At 39.5% G+C, this 22858-nt stretch overlaps 1 protein-coding gene across 1 annotated transcript in view; it reads left to right on the top strand.

Moving 5' to 3' along the window:
- ERICH3 (glutamate rich 3) overlaps positions 1-22112 on the top strand; it is a 126157-nt gene extending 104045 nt beyond the window's left edge. The window contains exons 13-15 of the mRNA XM_013962743.2: positions 11516-11641; positions 16883-19236; positions 19836-22112. Of these exons, the coding sequence (XP_013818197.2) occupies positions 11516-11641; positions 16883-19218 (2462 nt within the window). The 3' untranslated portion in view covers positions 19219-19236; positions 19836-22112. The remainder of the gene's footprint in view (positions 1-11515; positions 11642-16882; positions 19237-19835) is intronic.

The following is a 22858-nucleotide window of genomic DNA, read 5'->3' as shown; positions in this document are numbered from 1 at the left end:
GTAGGAATTTAGAGTTAAATGAAAATTTAAAGATTTCATAGAAATCTCCAAACTTCATTTTGAGTTGTCTGAAGCTGAGTAACTTTCTGATCCAGGAGTTTCCTGGGTGTATAGGAAGTTCAATGTGACACTGAAAGCCTTAAGACGTGTCCCAGGATGATCAGGCCCTGATACCACAGGCAGTGGAAGGTCTGATGCTTTTTCAACACTAGGAGGACAGTTAAAGGACTGAGTTGTGTCCTGTGGATATTCGGCTCTCACATAGCACCCTGTGCCTTATATCTCTCCCATCTCTCCATCTGTCTTCTCTACCAACATAGTGAGCATTCTTTTTGACTCCAACGTAAAATTTGTTGTCACATTTTAATATTATTAAAATCCATCTATGTTTTAAATCTTATGAATATTTTTAATGTCTATAATATTTTTTTAGAAACTTAAAAGCTGTTATTAAACCACTGGGGCCCATATCCAGGAATTGAGGATGTCAAATAGTTATCTTTCCATTCAACTATCATCATTAACCTTCTGCCATGCACCATGGTCACTAAGAAATGTGTAAGAGAGAGTTTCATTAGAAAAGACCCTGATTCTGGGACAGAATTGAAGGCAGGAGAGAACAGGAATGACAGAGGATGAGATGGTTGGATGGCATCATCAACTCAATGGACATGTGTTTGAGTAAACTCTGGGAGTTGGTGATGGACAGGGAGGCCTAGTGTGCTGCAGTCCATGGGGTCGCAAAGAGGCGGACATGACTGAGTAATTGAACTGAACTGAACTGAACTGAAGAGAGGGTTTCATTCACAAAATGTTAAAAGGAAGGCTTGGCATATACATAACTGGACAAGGTCAGTAGTCATGTATAAAACCAGAGAAAGTACAAATGAAAGTTTCAAAGGAAGAGAAGGCCCATTTGATAAAGAACACCTAGAAAGTTTTCATGAAGGACATATTTGAGGACTTTAGAGGTTAGATAAGATTTTGAAGGTGGGGTGGAGGAGGATAAAAGCATGCTGAATATGGGGAAGTAGCAAGGGATATTAGCTTAGTTTTTTTTTTTAGTTCAGTCGCTAAGTCGTGTCCACCTCTTTGCAACCCCATGAATTGCAGCATGCCAGGCCTCCCTGTCCATCACCAACTCCCGGAAGTCACTCAGACTTGCTTCCATCGAGTCAGTGATGCCATCCAGCCATCTCATCCTCTGTCGTCCCCTTCTCCTCCTGCCCCCAATCCCTCCCAGCATCAGTCTTTTCCAATGAGTCAACTCTTCCCATGAGGTGGCCAAAGTACTGGAGTTTCAGCTTTACTATCATTCCTTCCAAAGAAATCCCAGGGTTGATCTCCTTCAGAATGGACTGGTTGGATCTCCTTGCAGTCCAAGGGACTCTCAAGAGTCTTCTCCAACACCACAGTTCAAAAGCATCAATTTTTCGGCGCTCAGCCTTCTCTCCAGTAGGATATTAGCTTAGAATAAGTTAAAAACTCTGATGAACAGTTTGACAAACTTCAGCCCACAGGCTGAATCTGGCCTACCACTTTTCTTTTTGTATTGCCTGTGAGCTAAGAAATTTTTTTTTTTCGTTTTTAAATGATTGGAAAAAATCAAAGGAATATGTGATAACTTATGAAAATTATATTAAATGCATATTACAGTTCCAGAAAATAAAGTTTCATTGAAAAGAGTCATGCTTATTTATTTACATATTCTCTGTTGCAGCTTTTGCTCTACAAGGACAGAGTTGAGTAGCTGCAACAGAGACTTTATGGCCCTCGAAGCCCTCAGGATTCACTGTCTGGCCCTTCACAGAAAAAGCTTGCCAATCTCTGCCCTAGAATTATAACGTTAAGACCCTCTACATTTTCAAAATGATTTGCCATATGTGAGTTAGGATTCCTATTAAAATACATTCAAAGCTCTTTAATAAAATAATTCAAAAGTTTGATCTTGGATTTCATCATTCAGTTCTGGTACATGGAATATAATCTAGAATATTTGTACAATTTAGCAAACTGCTGATCCAAAAGGTAGAATGCTAAAGTTCAGTAGCAACCTTGACATTATTATTTCATTTATTTCTGCATCAGAAAACTAGATTGTTTACTTGGATTTATGAAAGTAGACAGCTTTCTGTAAAATAATCTGCACATAATATGGGCTCTAATTAGGTGATGCACAGACTAATAGAAGCATTCAACTAGAATCATGTCACTTGGAAAAGCATGGGTTTTCCCTCTGGATTTGTGAAATGAAAAGTGTACAGCTTTATTGTTTTTCTCAACTATTATGGGAAATCTGTGTTCTTGACTTGATCGCTTCTATAGTTTTAAAACATTTTGTTATCTTTTCATTCAAATGAGTTCAACATTAGATGGCAAGGTTTATGACTTTCTTATGATCTAATGTATAAAGAACTATGGCTAGAGGTTCGTGACATATTACAGGAGGCAGTGATCAAGATCATGCCCAAGAAAAAGAAAGGCAAAAAGTTGCTTAACGAGGTCTTACAAATAGCTGAGAAAAGAAGAGAAGCTAAAGGCAAAGAAGAAAAGGAAATATATACCCGTTTGAATGAAGAGTTTCAAAGAATAGCAAGGAGATAAGAAAGCCTTCTTCAGGAATCAGTGCAAAGAAATAGAGGAAAACAATAGAATGGGAAAGACTAGAGATCTCTCCAAGAAAATTAAAGATACCAAGGGAAATTTTCATGCAAAGATGGGCTGGATAAAGGGCAGAAATTATATGGACCTAACAGAAGCAGAAGATATAAAGAGGTGGCAAAAACAGAACTATTCAAAAAAGATCTTCATGACCCAAATAACCACAATGGTGTGATCACTCACCTAGGGCCAGACATCCTGGAGTCTGAAGTCAAGTAGGCCTTAGGAAGCATCACTAAAACAAAGCTAGTGGGGTGATGGAATTCCAGTTGAGCTATTTCAAATCCTAAAAGATGATGTTGTGAAAGTGCTACACTCAATATGCCAGCAAATTTGGAAAACTCAGCAGTGGCCACAGGACTGGAAAAGGTCAGTTTTCATTCCAATCCCAAAGAAAGGCAATGCCAAAGAATGCTCAAACTACCACACAATTGCAATCATTTCACATGCTAGCAAAGTAATACTCAAAATTCTCCAAGCCAGGCTTCAACAGTATGTGAACTGTGAATGTTCCAGATGTTCAAGCTGGTTTTAGAAAAGGCAGAAGAACCAGAGATCAAATTACCAATATCCATGGATCATAGAAAAAGCAAGAGAGTTCCAGAAAAACATCTACTTCTGCTTTATTGACTATGCCAAAGCCTTTGTGTGGATCACAACAAACTGTGGACAATTCTTCAAGAGATGGGAATAGCAGACCACCTGACCTGCCTCTTGAGAAGTCTGTTTGCAGGTCAAGAGGAAACAGAACTGGACGTGGGACAACAGACTGGTTCTAAATTGGGAAAGGAGTATGTCAAGTCTGTATATTGTCACCCTGTTTATTTAACTTATATGCAGAGTACATCATGTGAAAGCTGGGCTGGATGAAGCACAGATTGCTGGGAGAAATATATAACCTCAGATATGCAGATGACACCACCTTTATGGCAGAAAGTGAAGAAGAACTAAAGAGCCTCTTGATGAAAGTGAAAGAGGAGACTTTAAAAGTTGGCTTAAAACTCAACATTCAGAAAACGAAGATCATGGCATCTGGTCCCATCACTTCATGACAAATAGATGGGGAAACAATGGAAACAGTGAGAGACTTTATTTTGGGGGGCTCCAAAATCAATGCAGATGGTGACTGCAGCCATGAAATTAAAAGACACTTGCTCCTTGGAAAGAAAGCTATGATCAATCTAGACAGCATATTAAAAAGCAGAGATATTACTTGCCAACAAAGATCCATCGAGTCAAAGCTATGGTTTTTCCAGCGAGCATGTATGGATGTGGGAGTTGGACTATAAAGAAGGCTGAGCACTGAAGAACTGATGCTTTTGAACTGTGGTGTTGGAGAAGACTCTTGAGCGTCCCTTGGACTGCAAGGAGATCCAACCAGTCTATCCTAAAGGAAATCAGTCCTGAATATTTATTGGGAGGATCCTTATGTTGAAGCTGAAACTCCAATACTTTGGCCACCTGATGCAAAGAACTGAGTCATTGAAAAAGACCCTGATGCTGGGAAAGATTGAAGATGGGAGGAGAAGGGTAAGACAGAGGATGAGATGGTTGTATGGCATCACTGAGTCAATGGACATGAGTTTGAGCAAGCTCCAGGAGTTAGTGATGGACAGGGAGCCTGGTGTGTTCCAGTCTATGGGGTCGCAAAGAGTTGGACATGACCAAGTGACTGAACTGAACTATATGTATGTACCAGACCTCTTTTGGTGTTTATTTTTCATTAATAGCTTACAAAATAACATTTAGGAGATTGTGAATAGTGGTCTTCAGAATATCTATGGATTTATCACACACAAAAATCACTTTCAACATTTGGTCAGGCTTTTTATTTCTAAAGTTAGAGTTTACAAATCTATGTTGTCATATTTCTATAAGATGTTGTATTTTGCTTTTTATTCTTAACCTTATAACATAAACATTTTTATGTTATTATGTAATCTTCATGAATATGTTTAATGTCTGTGTATTATTCCATCCTGTGTTTTTTTCATAATTTTACCATTTCCCTAAGTTTTCCCCTATTTTCACTACTTTTAATAGTGCGCTAATATCTTATGACCTAAGATAATTTAAAATTAATAATTATTTTCTTAGGCTAGTTTCCAAGAAGTTTAATTTCTGGATCAAAGGTAATAGACATTTTAAAGTTTTTGAAACAATTTTTTTTTCTTATAAAAGATTGGTTGAAAAGTTTTCATAATACAGAATGGATGACAATAAGATGAAAGCAAGGGTCTTCCTTGCCTGGCCTTTTCTCTATTTCCTGAGCAATATTTTCAGTTCCTGAGCAACTGTGGATAAGTATTTTTTTTGTGTGCATGATTTCAGAAAAGTTTCTCTCTCTATAAACATATCTACATGTATCATATTATATATATACTGCTGCTGCGTCACTTCAGTCATGTCTGACTCTGTGCGACCCCATAGATGGCAGCCCACCAGGCTCCCCCGTCCCTGGGATTCTCCAGGCAAGAACACTGGAGTGGGTTGCCATTTCCTTCTCCAATGCATGAAAGTGGAAAGTGAAAATGAAGTCGCTCAGTCGTGTCCAACCCTCAGCAACCCCATGGATTGCAGCCTTCCAGGTTCCTCCATCCATGGGATTTTCCAGGCAAGAGTACTGGAGTCGAGTGCCATTGCCTTCTACATATATATATACAGGTGTCATTTTTATATGCAGATAGAAACATGATACATTTTGTTTTACAAGTTGTTTTCACTTAACACTATATCTTGAATATCTTTTCATATCTGCATATATAACTGTAATTTTATTATTTACTATACATTTTATGCCCTTGTATCGCCTTAGTATCTTATAACTCTGCAACTTTTCTTAAATAATGCTTTCTGTGTAAGAATTGGTAGATTTGTTTTATGGCCTATCTTCCACAAAGGAATAAAATTTCTAGGTTAGAGAGACCTAAAGGCAAAGAGATTAAAGGACAGTGGAAAATAAGTCATTTATAAGCAAAATAGCACAAGGATCTTGTAAAATACTCAGGATAATGTAAAAGAATTATGGTATCAAAACCTCTAAGGATTAGTAGATTAATAACAGTTGGGTACTGATGTTTTTAAAATAAACTCAAGGAAATGATGCAATAAATTTGTAAATATTTAAAATAATAGGTAATAACAAATATTCTCAAAAGTCTTTATATGAGTAAACATTCCTAAGAAAATTTCAGATAAAATAAACCAGATCTTGAATGCATCATGTGTTATATTGATGCCAAGCAGAGAGGCTATGGTGATTCCTTCTCCTTAGTTAAATCTTCACTTAGGTGGCTGAGGGAGAAAGGGATGGAACCAAAGTTATGTGCTTGAAATGAAGGTCATTTAGGTGACTCTACTGCAAAAGTTAGCTTATATAAATTAAAGCAGAAAGCTAGTGAAGATTGAAATGTGTATATTTTAATATTTTACTTAGCTCCCTGATTAGAACCTTAGTTTGAAATGAAATGGGGGCTGAGATAATGTGTAAAAGATTCTATCTCATTTTGCATAGTACTGAATTAATCATTTTCCACTAGACTTTGAATAAAAATTGTGATTATGTTAAGAACGTCTCAGTGCCAAAAAGTCACACACAATTAATGATGTTTTGTTGTGTCTAACTTAATATAACTTAATCTGAATTGTTTTCACTTATAGCAATGGATAAATTTGTAAAGTACTGCATTTAATGCCTTCATACCTTTCATGTTGATAACATAAAGTGATAGCTTCCTTCTAAGTATTTTATGATATGTCACACTTAATTAGGTTTTGTCCAGTCCACCAAAAAATCAGGTGAATTTATAGAAAAGATAAGTCGTATGCAGTGAAGTGGGTAAAGTAAAAGATTATAGTTGCTAGCTACAATGAGATAGTGTCCTTGGGAGTTAATTCAGTATTATAGAGCATAGTGTTATTTAAATGTGTTTAGTTTTCTCTGTTATTTTTAGTTTGAGCTGTCTTAATGCATTGTGACACATTGTATTCTCATGGTGGAATAATTCATGTGCCTTAATTTGTGAAGTTAATATAATTTATACATTATGAATATAAATAAAATATTAAGAATAAAGTTTTATATAATGTAAAATGTATATAGAAGTAGGCATTTTATACTTTCATATTTGAATCAGAAGAAGTCATAGTGCTTGGCCAAGTAATATAAACCTAAACAGTAGGATTTAAATAAAATGCAATTTTATCTTCATGTAGGCAGGATAGAATGGTCTTGATGAAAGAACAAGAAAATCATGCATTAAGAGTTGCAGTTCTAAATACAATTTCTGAGTGAATTGTGAAAGCATCTAGCTATTTGTTTTCATAGATTCCTTCTGAAATATTTGTTAGATACCTGTTTTATGCCACGCTGTTCTCGGTGTGAACGTAACAATATATTACGTTGCCTATATTGAAGTTTATATTCTGGGAAGAGATATGTCCAATAAGTGAAAAACAAACATGTAATGGGGCATATGGGCTAAGTGCTAGCAGAAAAGAAAATCAAGGCAAGGAGATAGAGTGATGGTTTGAGGAAGGGGTAGTGTTTTTTAGGGCTGGCCTCTCTCAGTGAGGGGACACATTTCCCGCAGAGAGGGCAATGAGGCGCAGGGGTCAGTCACTCTGTCATTTGAAGAAGAAGCACAAGAAGCAGAGAGCCCAGCAAATGCAGAGTCTAAATTGGGGGCATAGTTTTTGAGTGAAGAATTTGGAAGGAGGTCAGTGTGACAGAAGCAGAATGGACAAGCTGAGAGTGGGAGAAGATGAGGCCAGAGGGAAAAAAAGACTTATGCCATTAGGAGGATTTTATTCTGCGATAGGAAGTCACTGGAAAAATCAGAGCATACAAATGACATGAGCGTAAAGTTTTGAAAAGATTATTCTCGCCACTGTGTAGAGGATAGACCTTAGCTTTCTGAATGTTATCTTTGAACAGGTGTGGTCTTGAGTTGTAATTAATCCTGGGTTTTTTGTAAGCCATGTTTCAATGCCAAAGGGAACATATGAACATTTTCACTGTGTAGGTGGATAATGTTAGTCATGAATTTTGTCACAGTGAGTTGCTGGGAAGATTATTGATTGGCGACACAAAAAGTGGTCAAAGAACAGTCATAGTTTTCAAAGTGACCGGGAACTTGGAATAAACCTGGATATATATTTACTCTGTTTATATGGCCTTCTTCAGTTCAGTTCAGTTCAGTTGAGTTGCTCAGTTGTGTCCGACTCTTTGCAACCGCATGAATCACAGCACGCCAGGCCTCCCTGTCCATCACCAACTCCCGGAGTTCACGCAGACTCACGTCCATCGAGTCCGCGATGCCATCCAGCCATCTCATCCTCTGTCGTCCCCTTCTCCTCCTGCCCTCAATCCCTCCCAGCATCAGAGTCTTCTTAGGCTCTTAAAATTCAGATAAACAATTCTTGGCAAAACTTTCTTCTGATACAGAATTGCTGGTTTGTTTAGCTTCAAAAGAAGCAGAGGAAAGGGAATGAATTTAGAAAGCTTGCCTACTAATATTGAAAACCATATCCTTGCCACCACTTTTCAATGACTAAATTATCAAATTTAGAAGGAATTGGTGGAAACTGAGAAACTGTCTGTAATAGTACAGGGACGTAAGACCCCTTATCATTAGAGGTGAAATTATTAATTGATAACTCCTTTTTTGAAGAACATAGAGAAACATGTATCAAAAGTGTCTAAAAGTTATCATGCTTTTTGACCCAATAATTCCAATTCCAAGAATTTATACTGAGGCAATAGTCAGAAATAATAAAATAATTATGAGCTATATTTGAAGTAGCTTTATAATCACAAAAAATAGAAACAATTCAACATTTAACACCAGGCAATTGGTTAGCCAAATTTTAGTAAATCTTTATTAGAATATTCCATGCAGTTATTGAAGAATAGTTCTTATTAAATGATACATGGAAACAGTCACAATATTTTGCTAAATGAATAAAATGGGATACAAAATGTTATTTATAGAAGTAGTAAAGTTAAAAAAAAAAACCATACTTAGAAACCTGCCAAAATGTTGACTAGTAGTTGTTTCTGAATGGTGAAAATAGGATATTGTTTTTATCTTTAGTTGTATTGTCCCTGCATTTTTAAATTATCATTATTTCAAGCTTCAAGTAGTGAATATGTATTCTTTTCATACTTGGGAAAAGTAACATATATTATTTGTAAAATGTTTGTTTTCATAATAGAAAGCTAATACTGTAATGTAATAATATTTTGGTATTCTAAAAATATCTCGAAGTATCCTATAGCATTTGAGTTGAAAAGATGTTTTCCCATGGAATTCTCTGTATGAGCCTCTTCCATTTTGCTGCAGATGCTATGGGAACTGACAGTTCTGTTTGCTTTTAATGGTCATCTTTATAGCAAGGTGAAGGAGCAGAGCCTTGAGGGATGAAGAGCTAAATAGATAGAGGAAACAGGGCAATGTGTCACACTGCTGACACGGGAGTCTCAGCATGCACTGTCCTCCCATACAGTAGGTGGGAAATGGTCAAGGTTAGACACTGGCTGAGGTCTTGCTTTTAAGTCTCAGTTTCAAAAGAACATCTGAGAAAAAAATGACCAAGTAAGGCCTTTTCTGATCTCTCACCTAATAAATCCTTGATGCTCAGGCCGGTGTCCCATTTTTGCTAAATCTGAATCAGGCAGCACCTACCTGTACAGGCTGTCATTGACTTCCAAAGCCTAACCCTCCAGGGGCAAGCTAGCTGACATGGGCAAATGGTGATTACAGTCCTGAGAAAGAAGGACTACATGCTTCAGGAAATTCTGAGTGAGTCTGTAATTTACAGATTGTGCTAGTACTGTTTGGCTTCTTAGAATAGTCTTTTGGTTCAATAGCTGCTAATTGTTTATTTTAGTTATTATTGTAAATCATATTAAATATTTTATTAAGGTATCATTGACACACCACATTATATTAATTTCAAGTATACAACATAATGATTCTGTAACTGTATAGTAAACCATATTTCTTTATAGCCTGTGGACTACTTGGGGAAAAGCTTAGATGTCCTGTTGGCTCTGATGAAACAGAGCTTCAGTAATTGATACCAAATCAGATTCCCCTCCACCCTCCTGTCCTGCCAACCTTGGGATTTCTGTTGCTTAGTAGGTCAAGCAGATTTATACACAAAGACCTAAAACACTGTTTATTTAGACTCTCTAGTTAAACAGTGCCAGCATTAGTATAGTAGGAAAGACGATATCTAACTTATATATACTATGTTATAAAGTTACTAAAATAAGGATTGACTTGATTTAAAAAAGAAAAAACAATGATAACCTAATTATCATGAGTTGATGTCATCGCTAAACTCTATTATTATTATTAAAAAAAACTTTTTATATTTGGTGGATTGGATGAGTGAGGAAAACTGATGCTCAAAGACTGCTTACAGAGAATACATTTGGCCTATGTGATGCACTTCTTTCCACTTCCACCTTTTTTTCTCTTAAGATTAATGCAGTTAATTCTTTCCATTTTTTTCCCCTGAAAGCTATGTGAACCAGATATCTCACTATTTGTTTCCAAACACAGAGGGATGAGTAAGTAACTAACTGCCTCTTAACAACTCACCCTAAACTGAGCAAGGGATCACATTCTAGTTTTTCTTTTCTTGAAGTACAGTCTCTGGATCAACTGGATCAGCCTATCTGAGAGGAAATAAAGCAAGAAAGTAAGAGAGAAGGGAAGCAAAGAAAGAAAGGGAGAGAAAGAGAGGGAGGATATTTTGGAGACACTATGTTTTTATATAAAAGGGATAATCTAGGTCTAGTATTCTTCTGTGAGCTTCTGTTAACCAGGAAGTGATGTGATGATAGCTGTCAGAGATTTAGAGACACAGGATCTGATGACAAGCAAGGGATGTAGACAAGGATGGACTGTAACCTGCCAGGCTCTTCTGTCCATGGGGATTCTCCAGGCAAGAATTCTCCACTCTCCAGGAGTGGGTTGCCATGCTTTTCTCCAGGGGATCTTCCCAACCAGGTATCAAACCCAGGTCTCCTGATTGTAGGCAGATTCTTTACCAACTGAGCCTCCAAGGAAGCCCCATTAGGTGCTTAGGCACTTGCTAATAAGTTAAACATAAACATGTTCCACAGGTATTATTTCATGTAATGCTCCCCATATAATCACTAAGATATCTCTTTTTGACAGATGAGTATACTGAAGCTGAGACTGAGCCTTAGGCCAAAGAACTTACCCAAGGTGACACAGTTAGTATGGAACTTGAACTCTTTAGGTCTTTGCGTTCCTAAAGCTCAGTGCTAGTAATCAGTGCAGGTAAACAGAAATGTCTACAGCAGCTTTTACTGTCAAATTTATAGGAATTATGCAATATTTTTTCTGCTCTGTCCACATGGAGTGTTGGGGTCACATCACTCAAATATCTACTAATGGATAAAATGCTTATAGTATAGTCAGTTCTGGTAGTTTTAGAGATCTAAAAGAATAGCGATGATTGGGATTATAAAAGCCATAACATGTTTCTAAAAAGGAAAAGGCAACTAAATTCCTTTACAGTTATTTCATTGCATGTGCCTTTGGCAAATCTGTCACTGCTTCTGGCTGTTGCCTCTGTTTTCTTTTTTTTTTTTTTAATGTAAGTATCTTTTTGCATGGATTTCTTTACTTCATGATTTCCTATTTTTTTTTTTCATTTTGAAATCATAGCTTGGACATTGTTTAATCCTGACATTTTAAAAACAGGGTCTTAACGTGAATGCTTTTAAATTAACCCCACTTACTGCTGTTTCACTTACAATGTTTCCTTGACCTGTTTTCAATACCTTTTGATATTTTATGTGGTCTCCAATCAGTTGAACAGGTAGCAGCTGAAGCTGCGGACTCTAGCCTCTGTTGCCACTACGACTACAAGTCTGGTGTTAGCAGCACAGACGAAGGAGAGAAGCTCTCAAGGAAGCTGGAGACTGACACAGGTGCAGGTAAGGGTGCATCATTACCTAGGAAAGATCTTCAGAAAGCCTCTGCCAAAGGCAGTGCATTTCCATCTTTCATCTTCTTATCCTTGTTTCCGTCTTTATTTTCTTTTTGACCAGTGAATGTGATGGCAGGAGGTGGTTGAGAGGCATTAAGGGGAGCTTTGGAGCTGACATCAGACATGAAAGTTATTCTTTTTTTGAATACATTGGTGCCTAGAGTTTGTTTTTTAAAAAAGGATTTCAGATAGTGAAAAAGGACTGCAAATAACAGAAAATATTGGTAGGGATTTTTAGACCAATCTTATTTCTTAGCTTGTCGCCCAGTTAGGTGGATGTGCCTAACTGACCCATTGGAGACTTGAAGAGCCCAGACACATTTCATGATGATTTATTTGAACTCCTCGTTTTTTAAAATTAGGCAAGAATTCATTGCCATCAGCAAATGACCTGGCTCTTGATGATGAGTCTTCCAGCTGCAGGAGTGCCAATTAGGGCGACTCAACAGACCATGACTCATACATATCTAGTCACACAGCCTGTGTCCTTGAAATCAGGTTTCCCTGTATTTAGTAGATAATTTTTTTAAAATATCCCGATTTGAATACATGTATGTGTGTGTGAAAGTAGGGGAGGGAGAGGGGGCTTCATTGTATTCATCATGTGGTCACATTACCCCCCACATCCAATTTTTAATGATGGGCATCAAGCCCTGTAAGGTATTTGAGACTTCACTCTATTTTCAAGCAGACAAATTTCACAGTTTCACAGATGCATCAGAAGATACAAGATTCCTGGGTCAGAGAAAAAGGACTTTGTTACTCAAGACAAATAGTAGCAGCCAGATGATTTGCACTTAGACTGGTTCCCTGAGCTCAAGTGCCCCCAGGGAGTGTGGAGAGGGCCAGGTGACACCCGAACTTGAGTGGACTGAGCTGCAGAAGGACTCGGGGCTTCAAGAATCCAAGTCTTTCATAGTGGGCATTCAACCAGAGGAGTTCTAATATACCTCCCGAAACTTCTGCAATGCGGGCAGAGTAGTTGTCTGTTAAATCTGATTCAAGCAAGAAAATATCGCATATTGTATGCAGTGAGAGGGGAATGTGGAAGGGAGATTTGTTAGGGCTCTCTGTGTGCCAGGCACTGTGCCAAGCATTTTATGGTTTGTTCTTAAAAAGATTCTGTGAGTCAAAGATTGCTATTATCGCTTTAGGATAAGAGAATGAATACTTAGAGATATGTTTCCCAAGTTCACACAATTATGTGGCAGAGCTGGCATTCTCACCCAGATCTGTCTGACTCCCAAGTACACATTCAGTCACTAAATCAGATTGCCCCTGTTTGTGAATATTGCTTGGTTTCTTATATTCATTATTTTTTTTCAAAAGCCCATGAGGTTACTAGCAAAAACACGTCATGTTTTTGTATTGATATTTCTTAGAAGGGCTTCAATTACGCTTTCTCCCTTGCTTCAGGAATGTCATGTCTGACTCCCCTGTGTGTGTGTGTGTGTAATAACTCAGCTAGATGCCATTACCACTTTTAGGCACAATATATTATTACATAGTGGCTAGGCAATTTTATTACCCTGTATTCCTGAATGTTCTTTAATTTTAATCCATAAATTTAGAGGTCAACTTAGCAAAACAGAGGACTTTGCTTAAATGTTTTTTATAACTGACTATTGAAGTATACTTTCATGCAGGAATTTGAATAGTAATACACATACTATTAAAGAGACTTGATATGTTGTTTCTCATGGCTTTCATTTAATTTTGTTTTAAATCTAGCAATCTGCAATGAAATAAAACAAACCGTATTCTTTCAGGTGAACTGGCTCCATGGAAGCCCATTTGGCTCTACATTTAATATAATAAATAACTGCTGTGGTATGCTGAGGACCTCCTATAAGACTTAATGGCACGCTGCTGATAGACCTGAGGTTTCTGTTGTGCTGTGTGCTTAGTTGCATCTGACTCTTTGTGACCCCAAGGACTGCAGACCCTCAGGCTCCTCTGTCCATGGGGATTCTCCATGCAAGAATACTGGAGTGGGTTGCCATGCCCTCCTCCAGGGTATCTTCCCAACCCAGGGAGATGAAACCCAGGTCTCCTGTATTGCAAGTGGGATTCTTTACCGACTGAGCCACCAGGGAAACCAAAAAAAGACTGGAGTGGGTAGCTTATCCCTTCTCCTGGGGAAGTTTCTGTTGCTCCCTTCAATGAATATATCAAAAGTTACCTTCCAAATACATTTTTAAAGGGAAATGTAATATCAGCTGTTATTGTCTGACTTCATAATGGCTTGTTTTAATAGCTCGTAAGAGGCCAAGAGGAGGAACAAAGGACAGCCATGTGTGGTGTTAGGAGAGGAACTGCAGTTATAGGACAGTCCCAGATGGAGTAACAGAGTAAGGACGAAGTGAGTAAGATCAGGGCTTTTGGTTTCTGGGAATGGGGTAGGGGTGAGATGGTTAGCCAAAAGGGCAAGCAAGAGAAAACCACAAGGAAGACACACTTGCCTACTTTATATATTTATACCATTTGGAAGTCGGCACCCTGGCATTACAACTTATGCTGTAGAATCTATTCCAGTGTCTTCTGCAAACAAAGAAGATTAGATTGATAGAAAGCATAGAGAGGACCGTTTGAGAAGCTCTAATCTCCCTAAGTCTGACACTGTTTCCACTGTTTCCCCATCTATTTCCCATGAAGTGATGGGACCAGATGCCATGATCTTTGTTTTCTGAATGTTGAGCTTTAAGCCAACTTTTTCACTCTCCTCTTTCACTTTCATCAAGAGGCTTTTTAGTTCCTCTTCACTTTCTGCCATAAGGGTGGTGTCATCTGCATATCTGAGGTTATTGATATTTCTCCCGGCAATCTTGATTCCAGTTTGTGCTTCTTCCAGCCCAGTGTTTCTCATGATATACTCTGCATATAAGTTAAATAAGCAGGGTGACAATATACAGCCTTGACGTACTCCTTTTCCTATTTGGAACCAGTCTGTTGTTCCTTGTCCAGTTCAAACTGTTGCTTCCTGACCTGCATACAGGTTTCTCAAGAGGCAGATCAGGTGGTCTGGTATTCCCATCTCTTTCAGAATTTTCTACAGTTTATTGTGATCCACACAGTCAAAGGCTTTGGCATAGTCAATAAAGCAGAATAGATGTTTTTCTGGAACTCTCTTGCTTTTTCCATGATCCAGTGGCAGTTTGATCTCTGGTTCCTCTGACTTTTCTAAAACCAGCTTGAACATCTGGAAGTTCATGATTCACATATTGCTGAAGCCTGGCTTGGAGAATTTTGAGCATTACTTTACTAGCATGTGAGATGAATGCAATTGTATGGTAGTTTGAGAATGGGCTCCCAAATCACTGCAGATGGTGATTGCAGCCATGAAATTAAAAGACGCTTACTCCTTGGAAGGAAAGTTATGACCAACTTAGACAGCATATTCAAAAGCAGAGACATTACTTTGCCAGCAAAGGTCCATCTAGTCAAGGCTATGGTTTTTCCAGTGGTCATGTATGGATGTGAGAGTTGGACTGGGAAGAAAGCTGAGTGCCAAAGAATTGACGCTTTTGAACTGTGGTGTTGGAGAAGACTCTTGAGAGTTCCTTGGACTACAAAGAGATCCAACCAGTCCATTCTAAAGGAGATCAATTCTGGGTGTTCTTTGGAAGGAATGATGCTAAAGCTGAAACTCCAGTACTCTGGCCACCACATGTGAAGAGTTGACTCATTGGAAAAGACTCTGACACTGAGAGGGATTGGGGGCAGGAGAAGGGGATGACAGAGGATGAGACAGCTGGATAGCATCACTGACTCGATGGACGTGAGTCTGAGTGAACTCTGGGAATTGGTGATGGACAGGGAAGCCTGGCGTGTTGCGATTCATGGGGTCGCAAAGAGTCGGACACGACTGAGCGACTGAACTGAACTGAACTGAACTGAATCTCCCTAAGTATCATTCTGCAGTTGAAAAATTTAAATGCTTTGGCCTTTGGTCTGGAATGCTTTTATTTATTTTGTGTGGATCACTACAACAGAAATGCACATATTTGCTAAAGGATAAAAATCTATCTGGAGCCTTTTAAGAAATATTGAACTTGTATTTATTGAAGTATGATAGCTAACACACCCAGATTTGCAGGAAAGTATGGATGAGAAACTTATGAAATGCTTCAGGTAGGTTATTTATGTTGAAAATTGTCCCAGACTACAAAGTCCTGTCTTGCTCTGTGATCCTCTTTTGCCAAAGGCAAATCAATTTCTGAAGGTAGAGGGGAGGTATTCTGACCCACAACACAAATTTGTATCTATAGTATAAAGTCTTACCTTAAGCTATGAAGTTATTTGAGGACTAAATTTAGATATAGTGGCTTTAATGGGCAGAGAAGGCAATGGCACCCCACTCCAGTACTCTTGCCTGGAAAATCCTATGGACGGAGGAGCCTGGAAGGCTGCAGTCCATGGGGTTGCTGAGGGTCGGACACAACTGAGCGACTTCCCTTTCACTTTTCACTTTCATGCATTGGAGAAGGAAATGGCAACCCACTCCAGTGTTCTTGCCTGGAGAATCCCAGGGATGGGGGAGCCTGGTGGGCTGACGTCTATGGGGTCACACAGAGTTGGACACGACTGAAGTGACTCAGCAGCAGCAGCTTAATGGGAGCAATGTATGGGATAATGATCAGTTCATATTGCATTATGATTCTGTTGCTAAATGCTCACATGAGTACAAGAAACCTAGGCTGAGAACAAGAATATTATAGTCCTGTAGGGAACAATGATTGCTAAAATGAAATCCTCACTATTTTCCTTGTTGCATAATTTTTTCTGCAAGTCCTAATATTTCATTTGAAAGTGGGATATATGTATGTGTGTATGGGTGTGTGTGTGTGTGTGTGTGTATAAGAAAGAGAGGGAGGGAGCGAGATTTTATTATTCTAAGACATAGGGTTTTTTTTGTTTGTTTTCAACAGTTCTGATGTTCAATTTCCTTTAATATCAATGTGTGTCCATTAAATTTGATAGCTCTTTTTTTTTTTTTCATCACGAAAAGCCATTATTAAATCATGGTGCATGTTACAGCTGATGGCATCCTAGAATTGAGGAAATGAAATGTAATATCAGCAGCCCCTTGATATTATATATAAATATCTCTTATATATAGAAAATTATATGTAATGTCTCCTCCTGCACTTTGATTAAAGTAACCTTGATTTCTAACCTTATTTTATAGCACTGGATAGGAATCTAGTGGTGGAGGAAAGGACTGCACTGAGCTCAAACAAGAAGTCCAAGCAAGTTGCATCAGAAGAGCATACCCTGGAGATGAAAGAAGCAGCAGAGGAAGGTGGAGGTCCTCAACACAGGGATGCTGACACAGAAGGAAAAGGGGATACAGCACTGCGGGGGAAAGCCGGGGTTAATGAGGTTCCCTCGGGGCAGGGGAAGCCAAAAGTACAACAGCTGGCATTAGTAGGACAGTTTACAGAGGAAAGAGAGCTCTCTCAGGGCATGGCAGTTGAGGCAGAGGCAGAAGCAGAAGGGGATAGAAGGCAGGATAAAGAAGGGTTAGGTGCCAGAGAAGAAGTAGCAGACTCTGGAGGTCTGAATGAAGGTGAGGCCTTGATGCAAACAGTGCTGGAGACGGAGGAGGCAGCTTCTGAAGGTGGGCAGGATTCAGAGAGGGCGGTGCTGGCAAACCAGGCAGCAGCTCTGAACTCAAGGTGTGCTCAGGAGACAGCGGCCCTAAGAGAGGCAGTGAGGCCAGAGAAGGGAAATTCTGGCAGCGCGGCTGTGAGTGCGGTTGGGTCTGCAAAGCTGGGCGTGCAGGACAGTGAAGAGGAAGCATGCACAGACCTAGAGGACAGGGAATCCACGGAAGACGCTACATCTGACAGAGAGGAGGGTTTAGAAGAGGCAATGCTGGGGCGAGACGAGCCGACCAAAGAGAGAGAGGCAGTCACGGGGATGGAGACACCTTTGAGCTCCTCCATTTCTGAGAAGGTTGAGGCTACTCAGATGGGGAGTTCAGTGGACAGCCTGGAAGGACTTCGTAAGGACCAGGTGGAAAAGGAGGGGATGGTGATGGAGTCAGAGTCTAATAAAGATGATGACAGGAAAGAAATGTTACCTGAGGAATTAGACTCAGAAAAGAGAGAGAGGAGCAAAGCTGAGAGGTCAAAAACACCTCTGGGGGAAACTGAATCTGAGAGAGAAAAGGTGACGAGGGCAGAGGTGCTTCAGGATGAAGACGCTTTAGAAGAGGAACAAAATCTTAAAAGGAAAAAGGGGGAACCTGTGCAGGAAGAAAGACCAGAGGAAGAGACACAAGCCTCCCCAAATGAAATGGAGTGTAATGCCGAGGATGAAGCAGCCACGGGGGCATCTGCAGTGACTGAAGACACAGGGCAACGAGGAGAGGACTCACTGAGAGACAAGGAGGTTGACATGTCTGAAGCGGCCCCTGGATTTGAAAATTCCCTAGAAAACATAACGGTTTGGGGGAAAGGGGAAGGAGGGGAAAGACTGAGAGGTGCCGGAATCACAGAGCACAGAGGCTCAGCAGAGCTGCTCTTTAGTGAGAATGTGGCCCACGAAGAGCAGGAAGAGGAGTCCACCCCTGCAGGGGAGGGGGTGTCAGGAGCTCCCGAAACCAAGTCCACAGAGAGGGTGCAGACTCCTAGGGATGCAGGTGAGGCCCAGGGGTCTGCAACCAAAGATCAAGACATGGTCGCCAGCCAGGAAGAGAGGAATAAAGACGGGCCTTTACAGGGGCCAGAGGGAGTAGCCATCACAGCCTTGACCCAAGATGTTCCCGAGGGAGATTCCATGATGGCAGGAAAATTCAGTGACATGATGGATGAGGACGCAGAGGAGGAGGGGGATAAAGAGTGCACACTGGGGACAGGAGTGCTGAAGAATGGGGACCCTAAGGGGGACAGGAGTGTGCATGGTGTGGTTATGACTGTGGAAGACCCCCATCAAGGAGGAGGAGCCTCAGAAGAAGCTGCAGAGAGGGAGGACGATTCTGCTGAGAGGGAAATAGAAGCAAATAAAGTCTCCTCCTTTTCAGATGTTGCTGGGGAGGAAGCTTGGCACACAGTGTATGAGATGCCAGGAGAAACAGCAGCTGCAGAGAAGGTGGCTGTAGAGGGGATAGTGCTGAGCAGGGAGGATGTGCCAGTGGCCGAGGAGATGACTGCAATTTCGGCACTGGAGGCTGAGGTTGAGGCTCCAGAGGAACCTTCTAACCTGGAAGGGAAGGTTCCAAAGCCAGGGGCAGCTGGGGAGGCAGAGAAGGCCGAAACCACACTGGAGGCTGAGTCTGAGTTGGTGGGAGAGGAGGCAGGGATGGGGAGTCCTGATGGGGAGCAGGAGTCAGGGGAAGCTGGAGAATTTAGACTGGAATTATCCCAAGAGAACAGGTCAGAGGCCAGGAGAGAGAGTCCACAGGGCACAGAAACACTCCCTGAAAAGCCCAACTGCAGGGAAATCCAAGAGAAGCAAGAGCTTTCAGTGCAAAGAGGAAGTGAGGACCTGGATATTTCCTTGAGTCCGGGGAAGGCCTAAGAGACTTCATGGCTGATGGTGAGTTTAAGCCCGACCTGTTTGCAGGATTGCACAGATCTCCCACCTGGGGCCTCTTCTCCTGTGGGCTGTCTCATCCCTTTATCAGTGCCTGCGCACACAGGCTTCAGTTCCAGGGGCTGCTGAGCCCATCAGGATAGGGGCTGGGCAAGATGGACAGGCAGACCAGAGGCATACAGGGACCCATTTCTAGCCCCTGTACAACTCTAAATCCCAGCCTCTGTCTTTGCAAGCACAGCTCTCAAGCAGTGAGATCCTCCTCCTCTCCCTTACAGGGCCAGGAAGATGGATACAGAGGAGAGCGTGTGCCATGGGGACAAAAGGAAAAAGGCTTAATTTGCCTTTAAATGGGCTGTCTTTATTTCTGAAGTTCTGTGAAGTTTAACAAATATATATAGCATAAATTGATAAAATATATTAAAATATTTGAAGCGTGTTAAAACATATATCTGTGAAATACTGATGATTATAACTAAAGACCAAAGTTATTTCTAGCATTTCCTTGTGTTTCTATTATTTGCACGATGTATCCTTAATGCCTGGTTTCTACTATTCTGAGTGATTATATTCATAGTTCTATCCTTTTTATTGTCTTTCAGGATATTTCCAAGATGTCTTCCAGAAGACTTGGAGTGGAGGAGAAGGATTCACCCGAATATCTCACCAGAACTTTTTTTTTTTAATCCCTGTGCTTGTCTGAGCGATTCCCAATCTGCCAGCTGGTCTGTAGCACCTCACGCACCTTGAGAATAGGTGCTCAGCTCCTTCCTAGAGTGCTGGTTTCTGATGGAGGACTGGAAGGCTCTTACGTAATTCTACACAGTTAACATGTCTATATTCAAATCAAACTGATCATTTTCAAATGCTTGACTTTTACCAAAGATTACCTGAAAGGCCCAGTCCTGATATTTGGGGTTTCTTTAAATTCCTATTTATTTATAATCGCATATTAGTCCCAGCTTCATACACGAGCATTTGATTTAAAATCTTTGGCTTTGTCTGTGAAAATGAGCTCTAAATGTTCTTCCAGGTACCTTCAGTGCTAAAGATTGCTCCAGACCTGTAAGTCCTTCCAGAAAAGGGTTCCATGGCATGTCTATTTACTAATAAATAGTCATGCTTTCTATTTATGCCAGATCAGTAATTTAACGTCTAAATCTTATTTCAAAATGCCCTTTCTTTCTGCATGTTTCTGTAGTCTTGCTTTCTGAGGTGAACAGGTAAATGCTTGTGGCATTTTATCCTTGGGGGACTTATGTATAGGGCCACTCAAATTAAATTGATGTAGTAAATAATTTAGCTGAGTAAAATGAGTAACAATCATTATAGCAGGTAAACATTGCACATCAGCCTGTATGCCAACATTTGAGACTCTAGACTCTGGTTGGTGTCATTCAGTGGAAAAGAAACTTGGATTAAATTAGCATGCTGCTCAACTTCCCAGGTTCTGTTATTTCAAACCTGTGAACTAACCCTGCAGTGCATTGCAAACCAACGGTCATGACTGCTTTCTAAATTACCCCTGGTCCCCATATCACTAGAAATAGTTGTGCAGCTGTGTCTCTTGGGGATTTAAATTTCCCTGTGACATCTCTGTTCATACACCAGTGTCTCAAAGGGCGCATATGTTTTGCTATCTTTTCATTATGTAAGGAGGTGAAAGAAGATGTTCTAAAGCAGTGATTCTCCAGTTACACTACACATTAGACTTTCATGGGGCACTTTCATGAGTGAATCAATCCTTGATCCTACCCTAGGGATTCAGGTCTAATTAGTTTTAGATGGGTGTAGGCATTGGTTTTTTGTTTTGTTGTTTTAATTTTTCAGTTGATTTTACTATGTACAAAAAGTTGACAATTGCTGCCCTAATCATTATACAGTCCACACTGGTTGCCCTATGTCCCTAAAAATCAGGCATACTATCTTTATATATATATATTTTTATCTTTAGAGGTGTGTTTCATTTTAATAAAGGAGTCATTCAGTGATCAAAGGTATTAATATAATGGACCAGTGGTTCGCAACATGCAGCCTTGATCAGGATATCAGCATCACCTAGAACTGTTCCAAATACAAATTCCTGCCTTCCTCCCATACCTATTAAATTGAAAATTCTGTGGGTGGGGCAGAGCAATTGGTGTTTTAACAAGCCCTCTGGGTAATTCTGATGTACACTCTGGTCTGAAAACTGCTGTCACGGACTATTGATTGTACTGAAGATTAGTCTCAGTTGGAAAATGGATTGCAGAAGTACCGTGAACTTTGCCTCTTTCTGTCTCTTCTACCCTCTGTGTCTCTTCTCTCTTTTCACTTGAGGAAATGATGGTCACTATAAAAGTGATGACCTCACCTTTAAACTCATTTTTATTATGACTGTAATGATATATATGTGAAATCCTTCCACCCCACCCCCTTTTAAGGATGAACATCACTCATGGCACATCATAGATCTCCACTGTTTTACATTATAAAATAGGTTTCCTCTCCATTATATCCAATTTTTTATCACTAAGCTGCATTTGTATGGAGTTCTACAGTGTTTTTCTTTGATCTCAACCTCATTGCTACAGAGCACTTTGAATATATAGCACCTTATGGGAGAGATTATGAACTTGTTAATTCCACTGAAGAATTCATTTTGTACAATGTGCTAAATGGAAATTGCATTGGATTATTTTATATTTAACACATTCCATCAAAACACATTATGTAAAATTATACTACAATCTGCATGTGGGTTTAACTGTGAAATTCAGTGTTGCGATAGTTCAATGAAGTGAATTCTTTCTCTGAAAATACTGTGTTGATAAAATTATTTGTGTGTTCAACTGAACTGATTTTTTTCCCTAGTTTCATTATTAAAAGCATAAATTAACCATATGCATATATATAAGACATATATGATCCTTTATAAGTAAGACTAGACTTTTAAAATCTTCTTTGTCATGTCCTTAAAATTTAAACTCCACAGAGTAGAGCAGAGAGAATTATTTTCATTGGTCTGTATTTTTGAGTATATGTGTTTATATTCACTCTATATTCACATATGTCTTTCACATACATGTAATAACGTCAGAGAGGAAAACTGTTATCACTATTTCATAGATAACCTAATAGAAGTTCAATTAAGTAGCTTGTCTAAAATCATAATCAGTCTCAGGTCTTCTCACTCCAAACTCTGACTTTTTTAAAAATCACACACACTTCCTTCTAGGAAGAGGAATATTAAACAGATACTAAGGTATTATATGTGAATCTTTGCATATTTTTGTTTACTTTGTAGAGATAAAAATCAAACCTCATTAATATATAATGTATCAATAAGAAAAGGGTTACTGTTCCAGTCAGTATCAACCAAAGAATATGATAGATTATTTAAATAATTCAAAAGAAAAATAGACAACCAAAGTAAAGATAGGAAGAATTAGGTTTTGAATTTCTTTCTTTTATTAACAATTTTATTTTTAAAATATTTATTTATTTGGCTGTGCCAGGTTTTAGTTGCGGCATTCAGGATCCCAAGTTTTGGCATTTGAATTCCTAGTTGTGTTATGTGGGATTTAGTTCTCTGACCGGGGATGGAACCTGGGCCCCCTGCATTGGGAGTTTGAAGTCTTAGTCA

The sequence above is a fragment of the Capra hircus genome, chromosome 3, assembly GCF_001704415.2.
Source record: "Capra hircus breed San Clemente chromosome 3, ASM170441v1, whole genome shotgun sequence".
NCBI lineage: Eukaryota > Metazoa > Chordata > Mammalia > Artiodactyla > Bovidae > Capra > Capra hircus.
The sequence above is the reverse complement of the archived record's forward strand: the minus strand, read 5'-3'. Positions and strand labels throughout refer to the sequence as shown.